General features: G+C 40.7%; 1 protein-coding gene across 2 annotated transcripts; it reads left to right on the top strand.

Moving 5' to 3' along the window:
- Nucleotides 1–2,924: 2,924 nt before the first annotated feature.
- On the top strand, nt 2,925–8,090 carry MBOAT4 (membrane bound O-acyltransferase domain containing 4). 2 transcript variants are annotated; one of them, XM_006086177.3, is made up of 3 exons: nt 2,925–3,057; nt 3,769–3,993; nt 7,052–8,090. In XM_006086177.3, exons 1-3 carry the CDS (start codon nt 2,939–2,941, stop codon nt 8,013–8,015), a joined length of 1,308 nt encoding a protein of 435 aa, XP_006086239.1. In that variant the 5' UTR covers nt 2,925–2,938; the 3' UTR covers nt 8,016–8,090. The 2 variants fall into 2 exon arrangements, 1 of the variants encoding a protein (XP_006086239.1); XR_002828582.1 differs by lacking the exons at nt 2,925–3,057; nt 7,052–8,090 and adding an exon at nt 6,843–6,880 and having other exon boundaries at nt 3,432–3,993.
- Nucleotides 8,091–18,209: the final 10,119 nt, after the last annotated feature.

Below are 18,209 nucleotides of genomic sequence, written 5' to 3'. Positions count from 1 at the left end.
TCTAATTCTGAAAAAAAGTAACTTTGCTTTCTAGCCTGCTTGAATAATGGGGGAGATAAACTTAGCTGTCTGACCTTGTAGGCCAGAGACTAGATGCACCCAATGCCATGCCAGGTGCATTTTTTAATTGATAGAACTGTGTAGTTTTCAAGGTCGCCGCCAGCAAGCGCACAGAGGGCTGGCTCTTCATAAAAAGGGAAGTTCTGCTTGTAGCTTTGCTTAGAATTTGGATTCATTTCCCTGAGCCCACCGCGGTGAATAAAGTGTAACTCCAAACTCTCAGAGCGCTGTTTGGTTCTTGTCCGGTTTTTCTGTAACATAATGAGGTGGCAGTTGGTTGCTAAAATATTTGCTGCTAGTGTTAGTAGAGAGAAATGGTGCGCCTGCGCAGAAGGCACAGAAGGGAAATGAATGCAATACGATTCTAGTAATCAGTCATTAGCGAGCATTGTAGTTCGATATTAATAATTACGTATAACAGGATATTGTAAAAATTAAGTTATGAAATTTTTATTAAAATGTTTCTTACATACCGTTATATTGGCTGGGCTGCAAAAATACTCATTGTGGGCTGCATGCGGCCCGCGGGCCACGAGTTTGACATGCTTGTTCTAGGCACGCCTCACCTCTCCATCTGTAATTCACCAGCAAGTTCTGCTGGTCCTATATCTGGTGTCTGTCATGCTTCCACTTTGCATCATTTACTCTATCACCTCTCTAATGTAATCTCAGCTCCCCTATTGTCTGCTCCTTCCACCCTTCGCCTTTAAAGTCACCCCACCACGCCCACCCACACCCCATCCAAGCCTGTAGTTAAAATCATCCTTTAAAAACCAAATCCAGTTTGGTTTTTACTTCCTATTCCTTTTAAAATCCAGGCCAGCCTGGGTTGCTCAGTGGTTGGGCCTTGACCTATGAACCAACATGATTTGATTCCTGGTCGGGGCATATACCTGGGTTGCAGGCTTGATCCCCAGTGTAGGGCATGCAGGAGGCAGCCAATCAATGATTCTCTCTCATCATTGATGTTTCTATCTCTCTCTCCCTCTTCCTTCCTCTCTGAAAAAAAAAAAAAATTAAAAATAAAATCCAAACTTCTTTCCATAACCAATCTCTGGCCTAGATCCTACACTTGCCTACTTCTCTCTTCTTTAATTTCATGTTCCTCTTCCTCTTTCTCTAATCACACTTTCATTCTCAAAGAAGCCAAGCTGACTTTCCACCCCAGATGGCTTCCACCTGTCCTTTGCCCCACTCCCTTTTAACCCTTTATGTCTCAGATCTCGCATACTCCGTATTTCAGGTTTTTTTCATTACAGTTGGTGTCAGTAAAGCAGAATTTGCTAGAATCCTGGACATGTGATTTGGGAAGAGAAAGTATAAAAGTGTAGGGGATGAAGAACCTTTGACCCCTTATGGCTACTGTCAAAGGTAGTTGGTGCCAATTCAAAGCCAACAGGAATTCTCAGTTTGGGGTGCGGTGAAGAAGGAAACTTCATGGAGCTCCAGGGCAATACAGCATGGCTGTACCAGTAAAAACAGCACTACTGTGAAACAGCTAAGTAGTACAGCAAGGTCGTGAGGCTGCTTCGGGGCCAGGAGGCCCTGAGGTCAGGCCCCCTTTCAGCTAGGCAGCTCTGCTCAGCTCCACCTGGGGAAAGGTAGTCTTCAGTGAAAAATGAAACCCTGGAGCCAGAGGGGAGCTGGCTTATATAGACACAAGTCCCCGCCCCTGGTCAGAATGGAGCCACTCTGATTGGTCAGAACTGTGGGAACGTCTCAGTCTTATTGGTTGAAACAGGACTGGAACTCCTCTATAAGGGCTGACTCAGATGGCAGAAACAGTGCAGGCAGGTGGTTTAATGCAGAAGCAGACAAATTGAGTAGTGGTTCTCAACCTTGGCTACACATTAGAATCACCTGGGAATCTTTTTAAAATCCTGATTTCTGGGCCAGGATTTTAAAAAGATTCCCAGGTGATTCTACTCTGCAGCCAAGGTTGAGAACCACTGAGTTAGAGGCTTCTCTGCCTTTTTCTTAACAAATATTTACTGAGTACATAGTATGTGCCTAGCATTGTTCTATGTGCTGGGGATACAGCAATAAGCAAAACAAAGGCTTTTCCTTGTAGAGCTCACATTTGTAGCAGGGGACAGGTAATAAACTGAGAAGTAGATTTATAAAGGGGTGGTAACAGATACTATGAAAAAAAAAAAGAGCCCTAGCCGGTTTGGCCTGAAGACCCAAGGGTAGCGGGTTCAATCTGGTCAAGGACCCTACCTCAGATGCAGGCTCCATCCCCAGCACCAGTCAGGGCGCATGCAGGGGGCAACCAATTGATATGTCTCTCTCACATTGATGTTTCTCTCTTTCTCTTCCCCTCCCTTCCACTCTCTTAAAAAAAAAATGGAAAAAATATCCTCAGGTGAGGATTTTAAAAAAAAGAAAAAGAAAAAAGAACATAAGGAGGGCAGTGGGAGTTGGGAGGGGGGATCTTCTTACTCTTTGAGAACCCACCTCCCTTCCTCATACTCATGTCCTTGTTCCCCCTCCCCCAGCCTGCAGAATTGTCTGTTCACAATTGGAAAATAAGATTTTTCCTTAACTTAGTGAAGAAAATATGACAGTCAGATGGCTGGAAAGACAAATACTGTGATATGTAAACTAAACAAAACCAGAACTTTTGAAAGCAGTGTTTTTAGTACATGTCATTATTAAGTAAGATAACCACAAATAATGTTTTGGTTTCTATAGTGCAGTTCCTTTTATCAGAAAACCAACGTTTATGCTGTTACCCCTAGTGCTTTTGTTTGCCTTTTGCCCGCCCAGGCCTTCCTGTACCTTATAAAAAGACCAGAGAGCCTGGTCGAGGATTCTGCTGCAGGACGGCACCAGTCAAGGACTCTGGGAAGGACAGTGTCTTCTGTGCCAGCTCATAATGGGTTGGCTTCGGCTGTTTTTCCTCTATCCCGTCTCACTTTATCAAGGGACTGCTTTTCCCTTTGCACTTCTATTTAATTATCTCTGCAGTATGGATTCATTTTCCACTCATGCCAGGTAGGTGTGATGGCTGATTTTGTCCATACATCTATGAATGTTATAGTAGGTCAAATAGCATAGATGGCAATGCAGATGTGAAGGTCTATATTATAAAAACCCAGTAGCCCTAACGCCATAATGACCAAAGACCGGCGTAGGTGGGCGGGACTGCGCAATTTCACGTGCTGGGCTTCTAGTTAAATATAATCACACTTTTTTTTATTATTATTATTGATTTCAGAGAGGAAGGCAGAGGGAGTGAGAGATAGAAACACCAATGATGAGAGAGAATCATTTTTGTACTTTAAATATTTTTTAATTTTTTAATTACAGCTGACATACAGTATTATATTAGTTTCAGGTGTGCAACCCAGTGATTAGGCATTATATAACTCACTAAGTTAGAACCCCAATAAATCTGGTACCCATCTGACAGCATACATACTTATTACAATATTATTGACTATATTCCCTATGCTGTATATCCCAGGGTCACTAAAGCAGGAGTCAAGATTGATCTCCTGGGGTAATCGTTCACAAATGGACTCTGGCACTTTCTCCCATGGTCCTTCCCTTCAGAAGAACCAAAGGCAGGTTTGGGAGTGATAACAGTATGACTTCGTTAGGTGTTCTGTGAGGCCTGCTTCAATTGAGTCACCCAGAGTGACATCTGAAGAGGCTCATGTGTCTCACTGTTCTAAGTCAGTCTGTCTGTCTTTCTTCTTTCAGGCACCTCTTTCTCCTGGCTGGAGGAGGGGCCCTGGCCTTGGCTGCTATGGGTTCCTTTGCTGTGCTTGTCTTCATCCCTGCTCTGGGCACGGTGGTTCTGATCTACTCACTCGGCCCACAGGAGGTCCACAGGTGGGCTTTCTTCTTTCAGATGAGCTGGCAGACGCTGTGTCACCTGGGTTTGCACTATACTGAGTATTATCTGCAGGAACCTCCTTCCACAAGGTAAAGCAGTTCAGCATGTGCTTGTACTGAGCCGTCCAAGGGGGTTGTTTGCACTGTGGTAGCAGAACTGGGTCTTGAGCTTGAATCCAAATTCTTCCACATTGGAGCAGTGTGACCTTGAGCAAGTCATTTAACCTCTCCCGGCCCCAGTTTCTTTTTCTGAAGAAAAAAAAAGTGTGTGGTGGTGGTGGAGTATTAAAAAAAAACCTATCTTGCAAGACCCTTTCTTATGTTAGAGATAATGAATTAAATGTAATTATATGACTGTTAATAACTACCATGTGTCACCTATGACGCATATTCTGGCACTTAACAGTAATTACCATTGTGCCAGAGAAGGAGGCTGACCCAGGAGTCCCAGGGCACACAGACGAGGCTGCCCGGAAGTGACTAAGCCCAGTTTGCTCACCTCGTGTGGGTGGTTTAGACACGCAGCCAGCAGCCTGCCCTCCCCTTTAGCAGGACAGGGAAGGTATAAATCCACAGTAAACCTTTGCTGCCTTTCCCATGGCACCTGCTGTGCAAGAGTTGTACTGTCATTGGGACTCACCTTTCCATCCTCTCAGAAGGAGGAAAGAAAACATCTAGAAAAGAAAAAAATGGTGCTAATTACAGCCTAGAGAAGTGTTTTCATGAGTCAGTGACATCACCAAGATTAGGGGGAAGAATATCGCTGCGATCTTGAGGCCTATTTTTCGGGCTCCCTCTGTTAGCACAATCAATATGTGTCCATGGTCAGTCAGAGAAATGGGGCTTTGACCTGTCGAGGTGGGTCACCTCTCTGATTCCAACCTGTCATTGATTCACTCACTTTCCCAACCCTACCAAACTCAGAATCCTTTTGTTTATTTCTGTTTTACCAAAGCTTCAGGGTTTGCTTCTCTGAAGAAAAGGCAAGATGGCAGGTGGATTGAGGGGGCGGGGGGTGGGGGGGAGATACTGATGGGGGTGTGATGGAGTAGGATTGCAGTAGGAGGAACAAGTTGAGCAGGATCTGGCCCAACAGGAGTAAGGCTGGGCCAGAGCTGAAATGGGAAGGTGTACTAGTTTGCGCTGACTGTCATAACAAAGTACCACAGACCGGGTGGCTTAAACAACAGAAATTTATTTCCTCTGGAGGCTGGAAGTCCAAGATCAAGGTGTTGGTAGGTTCAGCTTCTTCTGAGGCCTCTCTCCTTGGCTTGCAGAGGGCCACCTTCTCCCTGTGCCTTCACATGGTCTTCCCTCTGTGTCTGTGTCATAATCTCCTCTTCTTAGAGCAGTGGTTCTCAACCTTGGCTGCACATTAGAATCACCTGGGAATCTTTTTAAAATCCTGATTTCTGGGCCTCATCCTCTGGAAATTCTGTTTCTTTGTTACTAGTGTTGTGGCTCCACCCCATAACAAAGAAACAGAATTTCCGGAGGATGAGGCCCAGAAATCAGGATTTTAAAAAGATTCCCAGGTGATTCTAATGTGCAGCCAAGGTTGAGAACCACTGACTTAGAAGGATAACAGTCATATTGGATTAGGGCCCACCCTAATGACCTCATTTTAATGTAATTACCTCTTTAAATGCCCTACCTCCAGAAACAGTCACATTCTGAGGTGCCAGGGTTAGGACTTCAACATGTGAATCTGTAGGGGACACATTCAGCACTTACCAGAAAGTGAGTGGACAGGGGTTGGTGGCATTTGGAGGCTACTTGGCTTACTGTTGGGATAAATCAAATGAGGTCAGTGGTCCTTAAATCCTGACACACAGATAAGAACAACAGTGATTAGGAAACATGCTATTTTCTCTCCATAGGACAGCATTCCTGATCGTCAAGCATGTCACTTAATTTTCATTTTCTCCACAATAATCTTGCCAGTGGGATCTTCTTCACTTTGTGATGGTGAAGCAGGGACAGTTCAAGTGATTGGTTAAGACAGTGATGGCGAACCTTTTGAGCTCGGCGTGTCAGCATTTTGAAAAACCCTAACTTAACTCTGGTGCCGTGTCACATATAGAAATTTTTTGATATTTGCAACCACAGTAAAACAAAGATTTATATTTTTGATATTTATTTTATATATTTAAATGCCATTTAACGAAGAAAAATCAACCAAAAAAATGAGTTCGCGTGTCAGAGGTGACATAGGTTCGCCATCACTGGGTTAAGAACACATCTCAGTTGTTAATGACTCAGCGCACACACTGAACCTCTAGCTCGATTCACCATTCCTCAGCACAGATCGCCAGCAAAAGTCAGGGATTGGCCTGGCCGGTGTTGCTCAGTGGTTGAGCATCAACCCATGAACCAGGAGGTCACTGTCCAATTCCGGGTCAGGGCACATGCCTGGGTTGCAGGCTGAATCCCAAGTAGGGGTGTGCAGGAGGCAGCTGATCAATGATTCTTTGTCATCACTGATGTTTCTCTCCCCACCTCTCCCTCCTGCTCTCTGAAATCAGTAAAAACATATTTTTTAAAAAGGTCAGGGTTGTTTCATTTTTACAATCTTCAACTTTCTATATTCTTTTCCCTACTTTTTGTTGCTTCTATGGCAAATTTCTCCCAGGCCCCTGGTCCTAATCTTTATAAGCCATTCTTAGAAATATTGTAATCAATACCTCCCCACAATATTCCTTGTCATTCTCTTATCTGCCTCTTTGACTGATTAATTTCCCCATTTATCTTTTGATTCTTCCCGGAGTAGCTTGTGGTTCTGAATTAACTCAAGAGTCTTTGTGGGGGTATTCCAGGCCATGAGATTGGTCTTAATTGTTCAGAACCCCCTATTTGCTTGTGGGGTCATGTGTGAGGGGCTGGAATGGGATAAAATATATGTGGAATGTTTTTTACATGAAAAACGCTATCTCTTTCAGGTTCTGCATCACTCTTTCTTCCCTCATGCTCTTGACCCAGAGGTGCCTCTTTGACTGATTAATTTCCCCATTTATCTTTTGATTCTTCCTGGAGTAGCTTGTGGTTCTGAATTAACTCAAGAGTCTTTGTGGGGTCATGTGTGAGGGGCTGGAATGGAATCAAATACATATGAAATGTTTTTTTACATGAAAAACGGTATCTCTTTCAGGTTCTGCATCACTCTTTCTTCCCTCATGCTCTTGACCCAGAGGGTAACTTCCCTCTCTCTGGACATTTGTGAGGGGAAGGTGGAGGCAGCATCACGAGACATCAGGAGCAGGAGCTCTTTGTCTGAGCATCTGTGTAGGGCACTGCCGTATTTCAGCTACTTGCTCTTTTTTCCTGGTCTCCTAGGAGGCCCTCTGTGTTCTTTCCAGAGATTTCAGGCTCGTGTTCAAGGGTTCAGCTCTGTGTGTCCCAGGTACTCCTTCTGGACTTTCACCTGGAAGGGTCTGCAGATTCTGGGATTGGAGTGCCTAATGGTGGTCATGAGGCGGGTGGTGAGTGCAGGAGCCAGTCTGGCCGACTGCCGTCAACTCCAGTGCATCTATGTTATGTGGTCCACCGCTGGGCTCTTCAAACTCACCTACTACTCCCACTGGCTCCTGGATGACTCCCTCCTCTGTGCTGCGGGCTTTGGATCTGAGTTTGGCGAGAGCCCTGGCGAGGAGGGATACCTCCCTGATGCGGACATTTGGATGCTAGAAACAACCCACAGGATATCCCTGTTCACAAGAAAATGGAACCAAAGCACCGCTCGGTGGCTCAGACGCCTCATATTCGAACAGGGCAGGGCCTGGCCGTTGTTGCAGACATTCGCCTTCTCCGCCTGGTGGCACGGGCTCCACCCAGGACAGGTGTTTGGTTTCCTTTGCTGGGCTCTGATGGTGAAAGCTGACTACCTGATTCACACCTTTGCCAATTTGTTTATCAGATCCTGGCCCATGCGGCTACTCTACAGAACCCTCACCTGGGCCCACACCCAGCTCATCATTGCCTATATAACGCTGGCCGTGGAGGGCAGGAGCCTCTCCTCTCTCTGGCTGCTGTGTAATTCTTACAACAGTGTCTTTCCCATGGTCTACTGTATTTTGCTTTTTCTATTAGCAAAGAGAAAGCATAAAGTTAACTGACATCTTTCCCCAGCCTTCCTTTTAGACATCCATGAAACAGAATTTACAAAGTGCAGATGGTTGTTGATGATAAAAATATTTGAACGTTTTCATAATAAAAGTCTTTTTAAAATATTAAATATACCTGATGTCTTGGCTCAGTGGATAGAGCGTCGGCCTGCGGACTGAAAGGTCCCAGGTTCGATTCCGGTCAAGGGCATGTACCTGGGTTGCGGGCACATCCCCAGTAGATGTGCAGAAGGCAGCTGATCGATGTTTCTCTCTCATCGATGTTTCTAACTCTCTATCTCTCTCCCTTCCTCTCTGTAAAAAATCAATAAAATATATAAAAAATATATTAAATAAATATACCTGATGTCTTGCTATAGAAATTTGTGTATCTGCTTTAACAAGCTATTATAATGGATCCACAAAAGAAAAAGCCATGGTTTCTCCTCTTAGAGTTTACGGTTTTGGTGTGGAAGCAAAGTTAAAGCAATACATAAAAACATAAGCTACTGTGAGCCAAATGGCAAATGGTATATGCATGGATATCCAAAAATTGAGTGCTAGCCGTCTGCTTGATCCTGGAATGTGAGTGTAGCAAGACAACAACATAACAGTATGTAAGTCATACTATACTGATTTGTCCTGACCACTGGCCTCCCACTTTTTATCAGCCAAATTACCCTGAAGGGTTTGCTAGGGACCCTTATAGACCCACAAGGGATTTCATTAAGTTGTTTAAAAGTATTGTGTGAGATTCTGGAGATTAAGGAATCTCTGGACATGGGCCCAGCTGGCATGGCTCAGTGCTTGAGTGTCGACCTATGAAGCAGGAGGTCATGGTTCGATTCTGGTCAAGGCACATGCCCAGGTTGCAAGCTCGATCCCAAGTGTGAGGGCATGCAGGAGGCAGTCAATCAATGATTCTCTCTCATCGTTGATGTTTCTATCTCTCTCTTCCTCTCCCTCTCTGAAATCAATAAAATATTTTTTAAAAATCTCTGAAAATGGGACAAACCATATTGAAAGGCTCAGAATGCTAGCAAAGGTTAATTAGAAAACATTTGACAAAGTCACAAAATTTGCCTTCCTAAGGGGACCAAGGAACGATAGAGACCACTTGTGTATTGAAATGGCACTGGCAAGACAATACTTTCAGGGATCATTTCTATAGCCTGAAATGGCATTGCCTAGTAAATGTTCCATGAAGATTTCATGTCATCTCTTGACCTATTACTTTGGATAAGCCAGGCTCACAGGGCAGCTCTGGTTCCCAATGCACAGAGAGCCACATGCCAGTGCTGGCCTTACTGTTGGCTGCCACTGTGACCAAGAGGCAGCCAGTGGCTCTAAATAGGTAGTCCAGGCTTAGCATCCACCCCACCTGTTAAACTTCTCTGAAGGAGGCAATCCACTCGTGTTTTTTCCTACCCAAGTAGTTTTTATAAAGCAGACACAGGGAAAGTGCACTGATACACATCCAGCCTGTCGACTCATCAATCCTTGTTCAATTCCACGACATGGGAAAGGAGCCTCAGATGGAGAGTTTTGAGTTTGTCCTGGCAAGTATTAGATCTTCCCACTAGGGAAGTGCCAAGAAGGCCAAGTTCTACTTCTTCCCAAAGGATGCTACTCAGCCCAGGTGCCTGATCTCCTGGCGGCAGTGAGCTGTCTCTCTGGTCACCTCAGAGGCCCTGGCAGCCAGCCGCTGAGACCAGTTTGGTGGTGAAGCAGGTTCTGTAGGTGTGAAAGAACAGACTTGGCACTGTACTCATAGGAGCACTGTAGAGGCCAATAGATTATGGGCATTGCAATGACCAGTTGCTATAAAAGGACAAATGGCAATCATTAGTAATTTGTCCGGATTAAAATGCCAATTACTAGACTGTAGATTCAAGTCACTTCCAACAGACTCTTCTTTACATGTTTGTAACAACAGATGGTGTGGAAAACTTGGTTCCCTATGATTTCAGGGTTTTGCACTAACAGGTGAAGGGGCAGTGATTATATTTATGTGACCTTTCTCAACTTCGCCTATTTCCAAAGCATCTAAAAAGAAATGCTCTAGTAAAATGCGTACTGCCACTTCAGTATTTGATCCCTAATCATTGTTGATTGTGATGCTAGCAAGGCAGCCCTGTGGTGAAGTGGCCAGAGCACCTGTCCAGAAGGCAGAGGGTGTGGTTTAGTCCCAAGCTAGCACTAAGCAGCTGTGTGACCCCAGCCATCTCCTCTCTAGGCCCAAGTTTCCTAGTGTAACAACACAAGAGGCAGATAAATATCAGCCTTTACTCTCAAACCCAAATGCATTATGATTATGTAAGTGCTTTGTGAATTTTTTAGCACAGGAAAGAGTAAAGCATTTTCCTCCCAACCTGCATTTACTTAACCAGCAATTTTACAGGAAGAAATAAACTTGCCGAGTACTTAAGGTCTTTATAAACAACTGGCATATTAAATTTCTTACACTTATTTCCCACCATATAAAAATAACAGAGTCATATTTTTGTGGCTCATTAAAAACCTGAAAGAGTATTTCTCTAGTACCAATAAAACACCATTAACTACTCTTTCCCTTCCTGAAAAATAGTTTTTTTAATTTCTCAGTCTATATTTTGCAGATAATTGTTGAATACTAGTAATATTAATTTGCTTTGGGCCTCATGTCCTGGAACGATGTGTAAGAATAGCTCGAGATGCCAGATTATTTCTAAGGAAGTATCTTTGCCTCGCTTGGTTTTTACTGCATCTATTTTTTTAGAACCACCTGTTAAGCTATAATTGAGAGCCATATATTTATGTATATAATACAGGTGTTACCTTAGTTTAGTTGCATGGCCAACCTGAGTTATGTTAAATCGAGTGACTTAGATGAATTCACTAGTGTGAAGATATACGGGTGGCATTTTCTGGCATCCTCAACTTACTAATGGGATATTTTCTACAACTTTGCCTCTAAATTGTTTGGAATTTAGATTGCATTTTCCTATAGAAAGAACATTATGTTGACTCCTACTGGGTGACACTCATTGTAATATCTGAATTCAAGGTCACATTGTTCAGGATAGAAGGAAAGAACAAAGATAAAATCCTCCTCATTTCTTAAACTATAAGTGAACCTAAGCACCTTTTATTTCCTAATTTTTCCTATTTATACAGTTATGTAAATGTGTGGGCTTTGTTTAGATCCTGATTGAAAGTAGCCAACTATAAAAGGGCATTTATAGGGGAAATTAGAACACTAACTGGATACTATAGCATTATTTTTAATTTTTTCAGGTGTAATAATATTTGTTAAAAAACGGTCACATTTTAGGGATACTCACAGATGAAATGATATCGTGGATTTGCATTTAAGTAATCTAGGGTATGGCAAATAGGGGACACACAGATAAAACAGACATGACACGGTAAAAATTGTTGAACCTGAGTGATGGAGACATGGGAGTTCAACATATTCTACTTTTGTGTAGGTTTGAAAATTTACATGTAAACAAGTATGCAAAAGACTACTGGGTACCAATGGCAGAGGAATTTCCCTTCCCCAATATCTTATGAAAATAATAAAAACTGTAAAAACCACTGTGATGAGTATCCTCTAAGATAACCCCCAATGATCCTCTTCCTGGAATTCACGTTCTCCCACATCCAACCACCATTGGTCTGTGTGACAAATATTACATGACAGAGGTGATGGTACGTCATCTCTAAGACTAGTTCACAAAAGATAATGCAGTTTACCAGTTAATCTTAGCATCTTCACCTTTTGACATTTTCTTCACTGCAGACCAGTTATACACCTCTGACCTACTCTCTATCTCCCCAAGACAGTAAGTTTCTGAGCTTTTAAAAATTGTTCTTCCATCTAGAATGTTCTTGCTCAGATTTACATGTGGCCACTCCTTCACATAACTCATGTCTCTGCTCAAGTGACACCTCACCAGGGAGAACCACATCATCTAAAATAAACGCCCTCACCCTAGCTGGTTTGGCTCAGTGGATAGAGCGCCGGACTGCAGACTGAGGGGTCCTGGGTTCGATTCCGGTCAGGGGCACGTAACTTGGTTGCAGGCTCAATCCCCTGCCCTGGTCAGGGCTCATGTGGGAGGCAACCAATCGATGTGTATCTCTCACATCGATGTTTCCCTCTGTCTCTACCTCTCCCTTTCACTCTCTAAAAATCAATGGAAAAATATCCTCTGGTGAGGATTAACGACAACAAAATCTACTGTTTATCTATAGTTAAATAAAGTAAAGGCCTGGATAGAGTTTCCTAAACAGGAACAAGGAAAGACATGGAAACCATGCAAACATACTTTGTACTTTAGGTTTGAGAGAGAATATGGTAACATGGCATCAGAAAAGCTGAAATATTTAGGGATATAGTAAAATGACTATAAGACCTGTACAGTAAAAACTATAAAATGTTTGCTGAGAAAAATTAAAAACCAAAATAGATTGAGATATACTGTGCTCATCAACTGAAACACTCACTCTCTATGTGGCAGATTATACTTTTGAAAGATGGATATCATAATATATTCCCTTCCATATGCTTTTTTACAAAATAACATTGACACTTTTTCCATTGAGTGTTTATGGCTGTTTCCCTTGAAACTGGGCGAGGGGAAGGTGACTTTTTGACTAGCTTGACCAACAGATTATGGCAGAAGTGATGCTATAAGTCTTCCAAAGTATGTCATAAAACTGCCATACACTTATGAATAGTTTTCTTGGGACATCTGTTCTAGTCTGGCCATCATGTTGTGAGGAAGCCAAATGTCCACAAAGTGAAACAAAGGCGCCTGGCCCTCGTCCTGGCTGAGCTCCCAGTTAACAGCCAACGCCAATCTGCCAGCCACATAGGTAGCCCATCTGGGAAGAGGATCCACCAGTCCCAAGTTGAGCCACCTCAGCTGACCACATGGAGCAGAAATGAACCTTCACTGTTAGGCCCTGCCCAATTTGCTGATTTGTGTGCTTTATAATTGGTTGATTTAAGCCAATAGCTTTGAGAGTGGTTTGTTATGCAGCAATAGTTAACTTAAGATTTTAATTCTCCTCCAATTTGATTGGTAGATTCAATGCAATCCCAATCAAAATCCCAGAGGCTTTTTAAAAACAGAAATTGACAAAGCTAATTCTAAAGTTTATATAAATGTACTAAAAACTTAGCATAGATAAATAATTTTGGAAAAACTGAAGAATAGGCAGGCTTACTAAAAAGCATCAGTAGATTCACACTTACATGGTTAATTTTTTACAAAAGTGCCAAAGTGCTTGAAAGGGAAAAGGATAGTCTTAACAACAAAGTGATAGAAGTGAAAATTCATGTGGGGAAAAAAAGGAGCCTCAACTCATTTCATACCACACACAAACATATCTTGAAATGAATCACAGGCCTTACTATAAGAGGTAAGTTTATAAAACTTCTAGAAGGAAACAGAAGAAAAATCTTCATGACTTTAGAGGTAGTCAAAGAATGCTTAAGAAAGCAGTAACAATTTTTAAAAGAAAAAAAAATTGGTAACTGACTTATCAAAAGAAAAAACATGCTTTTAAAAAGACATTATGAAAGCAAAATACAAGCCTCAGAATGGGAGTAAAATATCATAATACATATAATCTGACACAGGACTTTACAACTCAGTGAGGCCATACAATAAAAATGTGCAAAAATTTGAATACACACTTCACAAAAGAACATACTTCACTTTTTAGCTATTATAAATAATTCATGTATAAGCTTTTGTGTAGGTATTTTCAGTTCTCTTGGGTATATATCTAGGAGTGAAATTGCTGGGTCATATGGTAATTATGTTTAACTTTTTGAGGAACTGCAAAATGTTTTACACAACAGCTGAGTCATTTTAAATCCCAAATAATGTATGAAGATTCCAATTTTTCTGCATCCTCGCCAACTTATTATCTGTCTTTTTCATTCTAGCCAGGCTAGCGGATGTGAAATGGTATTTTATTGTGGTTTGCCTTTGGATTTCCTTAATGACTAATAATGTTGAGCATCTTTTCATGTGCTTACTGGCATTTATATCTTCTTTGGAGAAATGGCTATTTGGATGTTTCCCATTTCTTAACTGGGTTGTCTTTCCACTGTTGAGCTATTTATATATTTAGGATATGTAATCCTTATGATATATAACTTGAAAATATCTTCTATCTGTAGGTTGTCTTTTTACTTTCTTGATAGTGTCCTTTGAAGCACAAAAGGCTTACATTTATTTATTTATTTTCATTGCTTAAAGTATTACAAAGGGTATTACATATGTGTCCTTTTTTTCCCCCCGCCCTTGACAATCCCCTGGCCTCCCCTACTCCCCAGTGTCTTATGTCCATTGGTTATGCTTATACGCATGCATACAAGTCCTTCGGTTGATCCCTTACCCCCCTCCGTTCTGCCCCCCAACCCTCCCCGGCCTTCCCACTGCAGTTTGACAATCTGTTTGAGGCAGCTCTGCCTCTGTATCTATTACTGTTCAAAAGTTTATAATGGTCTCCATGAATGAGTGAGATCATGTGGTATTTTTCCTTCATTGACTGGCTTATTTCACTTAGCATAATGCTCTCCAGTTCCATCCATGCCGTTGCAAATGGTAAGAGTTCCTTCTTTTTTACAGCAGCATAGTATTCCATCGCGTAGATGTACCACAGTTTTCTAATCCATTCATCTACTGATGGGCACTTAGGCTGTTTCCAGATCTTAGCTATGATGAATTGTGCTGCTATGAACATATGGGTGCATATATCCTTTCTGATTGGTGTTTCTAGCTTCTTGGGATATATTCCTAGAAGTGGGATCACAGGGTCAAATGGGAGTTCCATTTTTAGTTTTTTGAGGAGGCTTACATTTTTGATGAAGCACAATATATATATTTTTCCTTTGGTTGCTTGCTGCTTGTCATATCTAAGAAACCATTGCCTAATCCAAGGTCATGAAAATTTATACCTATGTAAATCTCAGATTTTCATAGTTTAGCTTTTACATGTAGGTCTATGATTCATTTTGAGTTAATTTTTGAATACAGTGTAAGGTAAGGTTTCAATTTCAATCTTTTGCATGTGGATATCCAGCTGTGTCTGTACCATTTGTTGAAAATACCATTCTTTCCCCCATTGAACTGTTTTGGCACCTAAAGTTGATTTTTAAGGATAAGAACAACAACAATAAAAATCATTGCAATGCTTGGGGGATGTCTCCACTAGAAGGCCCCATACCTGTACCCCTGAGGTCAGAAAGTTTCCTCTACCACCCCAAGGTCAGGAAGGCACTGCCAAAGTCACAAATCTCCTACGTCTGGTTAAAAGCAGTGGAATGCAGCAGGATCTTGTCCACCCCTGAAAAAACTCACTTCTGCCAAAGCCTGCTCACCACTGCTGGCAGACGATGAACATCTTTTGCTTTTGTTCAGGTTTCCAATTAGCAAATGATAGTTCTTTCCTTGGAATGACAGAAAATTAGGAGGCTCGTAACAGAGTAAGAGCTTCCTGGTCTTTACTGAGAGAAAGGGCAATACATGTTTATATGAAAGAAATATGAATGTGTATGTCCTACCAATTTTATACATCACAAAGCATCCTGAGATCTAAAACACACATCTCACTAAAAGTAATGCTGCATGGCTGCTTTTTATATTTGATGCGTTAACTAAAAGTTATATGAGACTTATGAAATCTAGTCAAATTTATATATTCTAGAGTTACTCTAGAAATCTGGATTATTCTGACAATACCTCCCAAATCATATTAGACACTAAGAACCTATAATCTGAACGTTATAAAGTATATAATGATACTATAATTAGGATAAATTGGGACAAGACTTAATTTTGATAAAAGAGAACAGTACTTTTCTCTGTTCACATTGTACTACACGGATTAATTTTTTACTTTTAACTGTTTGAAATATTTACTAAAAACAAAATACTCTAATAATAAGTGGTAATAGAGATATTAAAACATGCAGTCATAAAAGCGTTCTGAAAATTTGAGGCCAAGTACAACCTTGACTTTAGATTATCAGTAATCTTTTCATGTCAACAAAACCTTCTGTTGCTGTTTTTGTAAAAGGGTGGGTAAAAACTCTACTTCCCCAGGTTACCAATCCTTTTACTACAGCTCAAAATCATAGGGCTTCATTGTAATACTTATTACGATGATTTCAATTTAATTTTGGAAGTGAAACTTATGTAAGTCTAATGTTGTAACTAATGTCATGCTTGCTTTATATTACACTATTAAAATGGATAATGCACTTCAGAAACTGAAGTGTGTAGTACATTTTCATATCAAAAACACCCACAAACTAAAAAAGATATTTAAAATCTTTATTGTTTCATCATCAAAAGTTTTCTTTCCATAGAATAATGGCAATGAAGTATCAGTGGATGTTCTATGGAAAATTCATACCTCAAGTAACTAGCTTAGAAATCAAAGACAGCACTATGTCAAGCTAGTGTGCAAGATCAAAGACACAATGCCGCCAATGCAATCAGTATACAGAAAGAATATGCAGCTGTTAGAAAAGGAGTCTATGGCCAAGTGACTAAAACAGTTGCACTGCACTGTACTGACATTCTAAAACAGAAAATGGGGAATGACTAAAGAAGGTACTTCCTGCCAAAAAAAATCGAGATTACAGGCACTGAGTTCCCAACGGTTTCACCAGCTAATTCATGTGAAGCTGTACCTTCCTCTTTAAGGCCACAGCACTACTGCAAGCCATCTTCAGCCTAATATGTAAATGGGACAACCGAATGCAGATATTTCATTCTGCTTCCCATCTCACAGCTAAAAGTAACAACTTGGGTGCAGCTGTATAAACCTGTGGTCTTTAGGCATCTTTAGTAAAAAGATGACCAAACCTAAAATTTGTTCCCATTTTCTTGAAAAATTTATAAAATAACAAAAGATATCTGTCATGATTACTCAGTTTTGTCTGAAGGCAAGACAATTTTTTATGAAAGTATACTGAATGATTATACAAACAAATGTCCTTAACAAAATACTGTCAGACCAATTTAAACATTTTCATAACTAGCTCCTGAAAAAAGTACTGATAACTGTGAGCTGCAAATAACCACTACAATCTGATCATGCCTGGTTACTGGGAATTTTCAGGTTGGGTTTGTGTCTGAAGCTGGATTTGGCTACTTTGCATTAATTCACACAATAAATGCCATTTAAAAGGAAACAGCAGCTCTATCGTGATGAAATAAAAATGAAAACAACTGAGAGGTATACAGGAAACTTGTCTTAAATAGTTTTAAATTACATATAACATTAGAGAATAAGAACTACTATTACCATCGTCTAAATGTTAAATTGTTAATGCATGAATTATCTGCAGGATTAACAAGTCACTTGTTAATCATGCCAAGGCCTTGTGGGGCAGGGGGCACTCTGAATGTATGGCATAGCAATTTCTTTCCAGGTGAGTTAAACACCTCTGATTTAAAGTGTTATTAAACTATATTTGAAGTTCTTTTACTTACTATATTCACTGTATAAAATAAGTTAAAAGGAGGGAGCAGGGAAAGGTTTTCTGTATATGTGATGCAAACATCTTTCCCATATCAGTAGTAGTTCCACAAATGTCCATTTTACCTATGGTAAAATATGAAAGGCTGATAAAAGATCAAAAATTTCCCTTATAAATAGAAACAGGACTCAAAAAATGAAATTTCAACATCGTTTCCTTCCACAATGCAACTCTTTAACTATCATAAACATAAATAAAAACCACATCTCAAAAATCTGTTTTTACACCCTTACCTTAAAGTTTAACAAAAAAATTCTTCAAACAATTGAGAAGAAAAGCACTCCTTTGTAGCAATTCCATAAAATAATTTTCAATTCACAAAACATCTGCTTACTGGCAAAACCAGCACGGGCATTAATGCTTGGCCCTTCTGAGGTATAAATGCAGCTATATACGCACTGAGTATATAGTCTATAAGGTATGCCAACAGTCCGAATGTTTGCATAAAATTGGGGAGTGATGTCATCCCTGACTGATTGAAACTTACTTTTATAACTTTTTGTAATAATGAAGGTTAAATAATCTTAAGAGAAAAGGATATACTTTAGCCCAGTAATATCCAGCAGAAATCTAATTCCTAACCAATGCGAATGGATTATTACATTAAAAAAATTTTTTAACACTGCCTATTTAATAAAAAAAAAAAAAAACTG

The sequence above is a fragment of the Myotis lucifugus genome, unplaced genomic scaffold (assembly GCF_000147115.1).
Source record: "Myotis lucifugus unplaced genomic scaffold, Myoluc2.0 scaffold_26, whole genome shotgun sequence".
NCBI classification, from domain to species: Eukaryota; Metazoa; Chordata; class Mammalia; order Chiroptera; family Vespertilionidae; genus Myotis; species Myotis lucifugus.
This window is presented reverse-complemented; position numbering and strand designations above follow the sequence as displayed.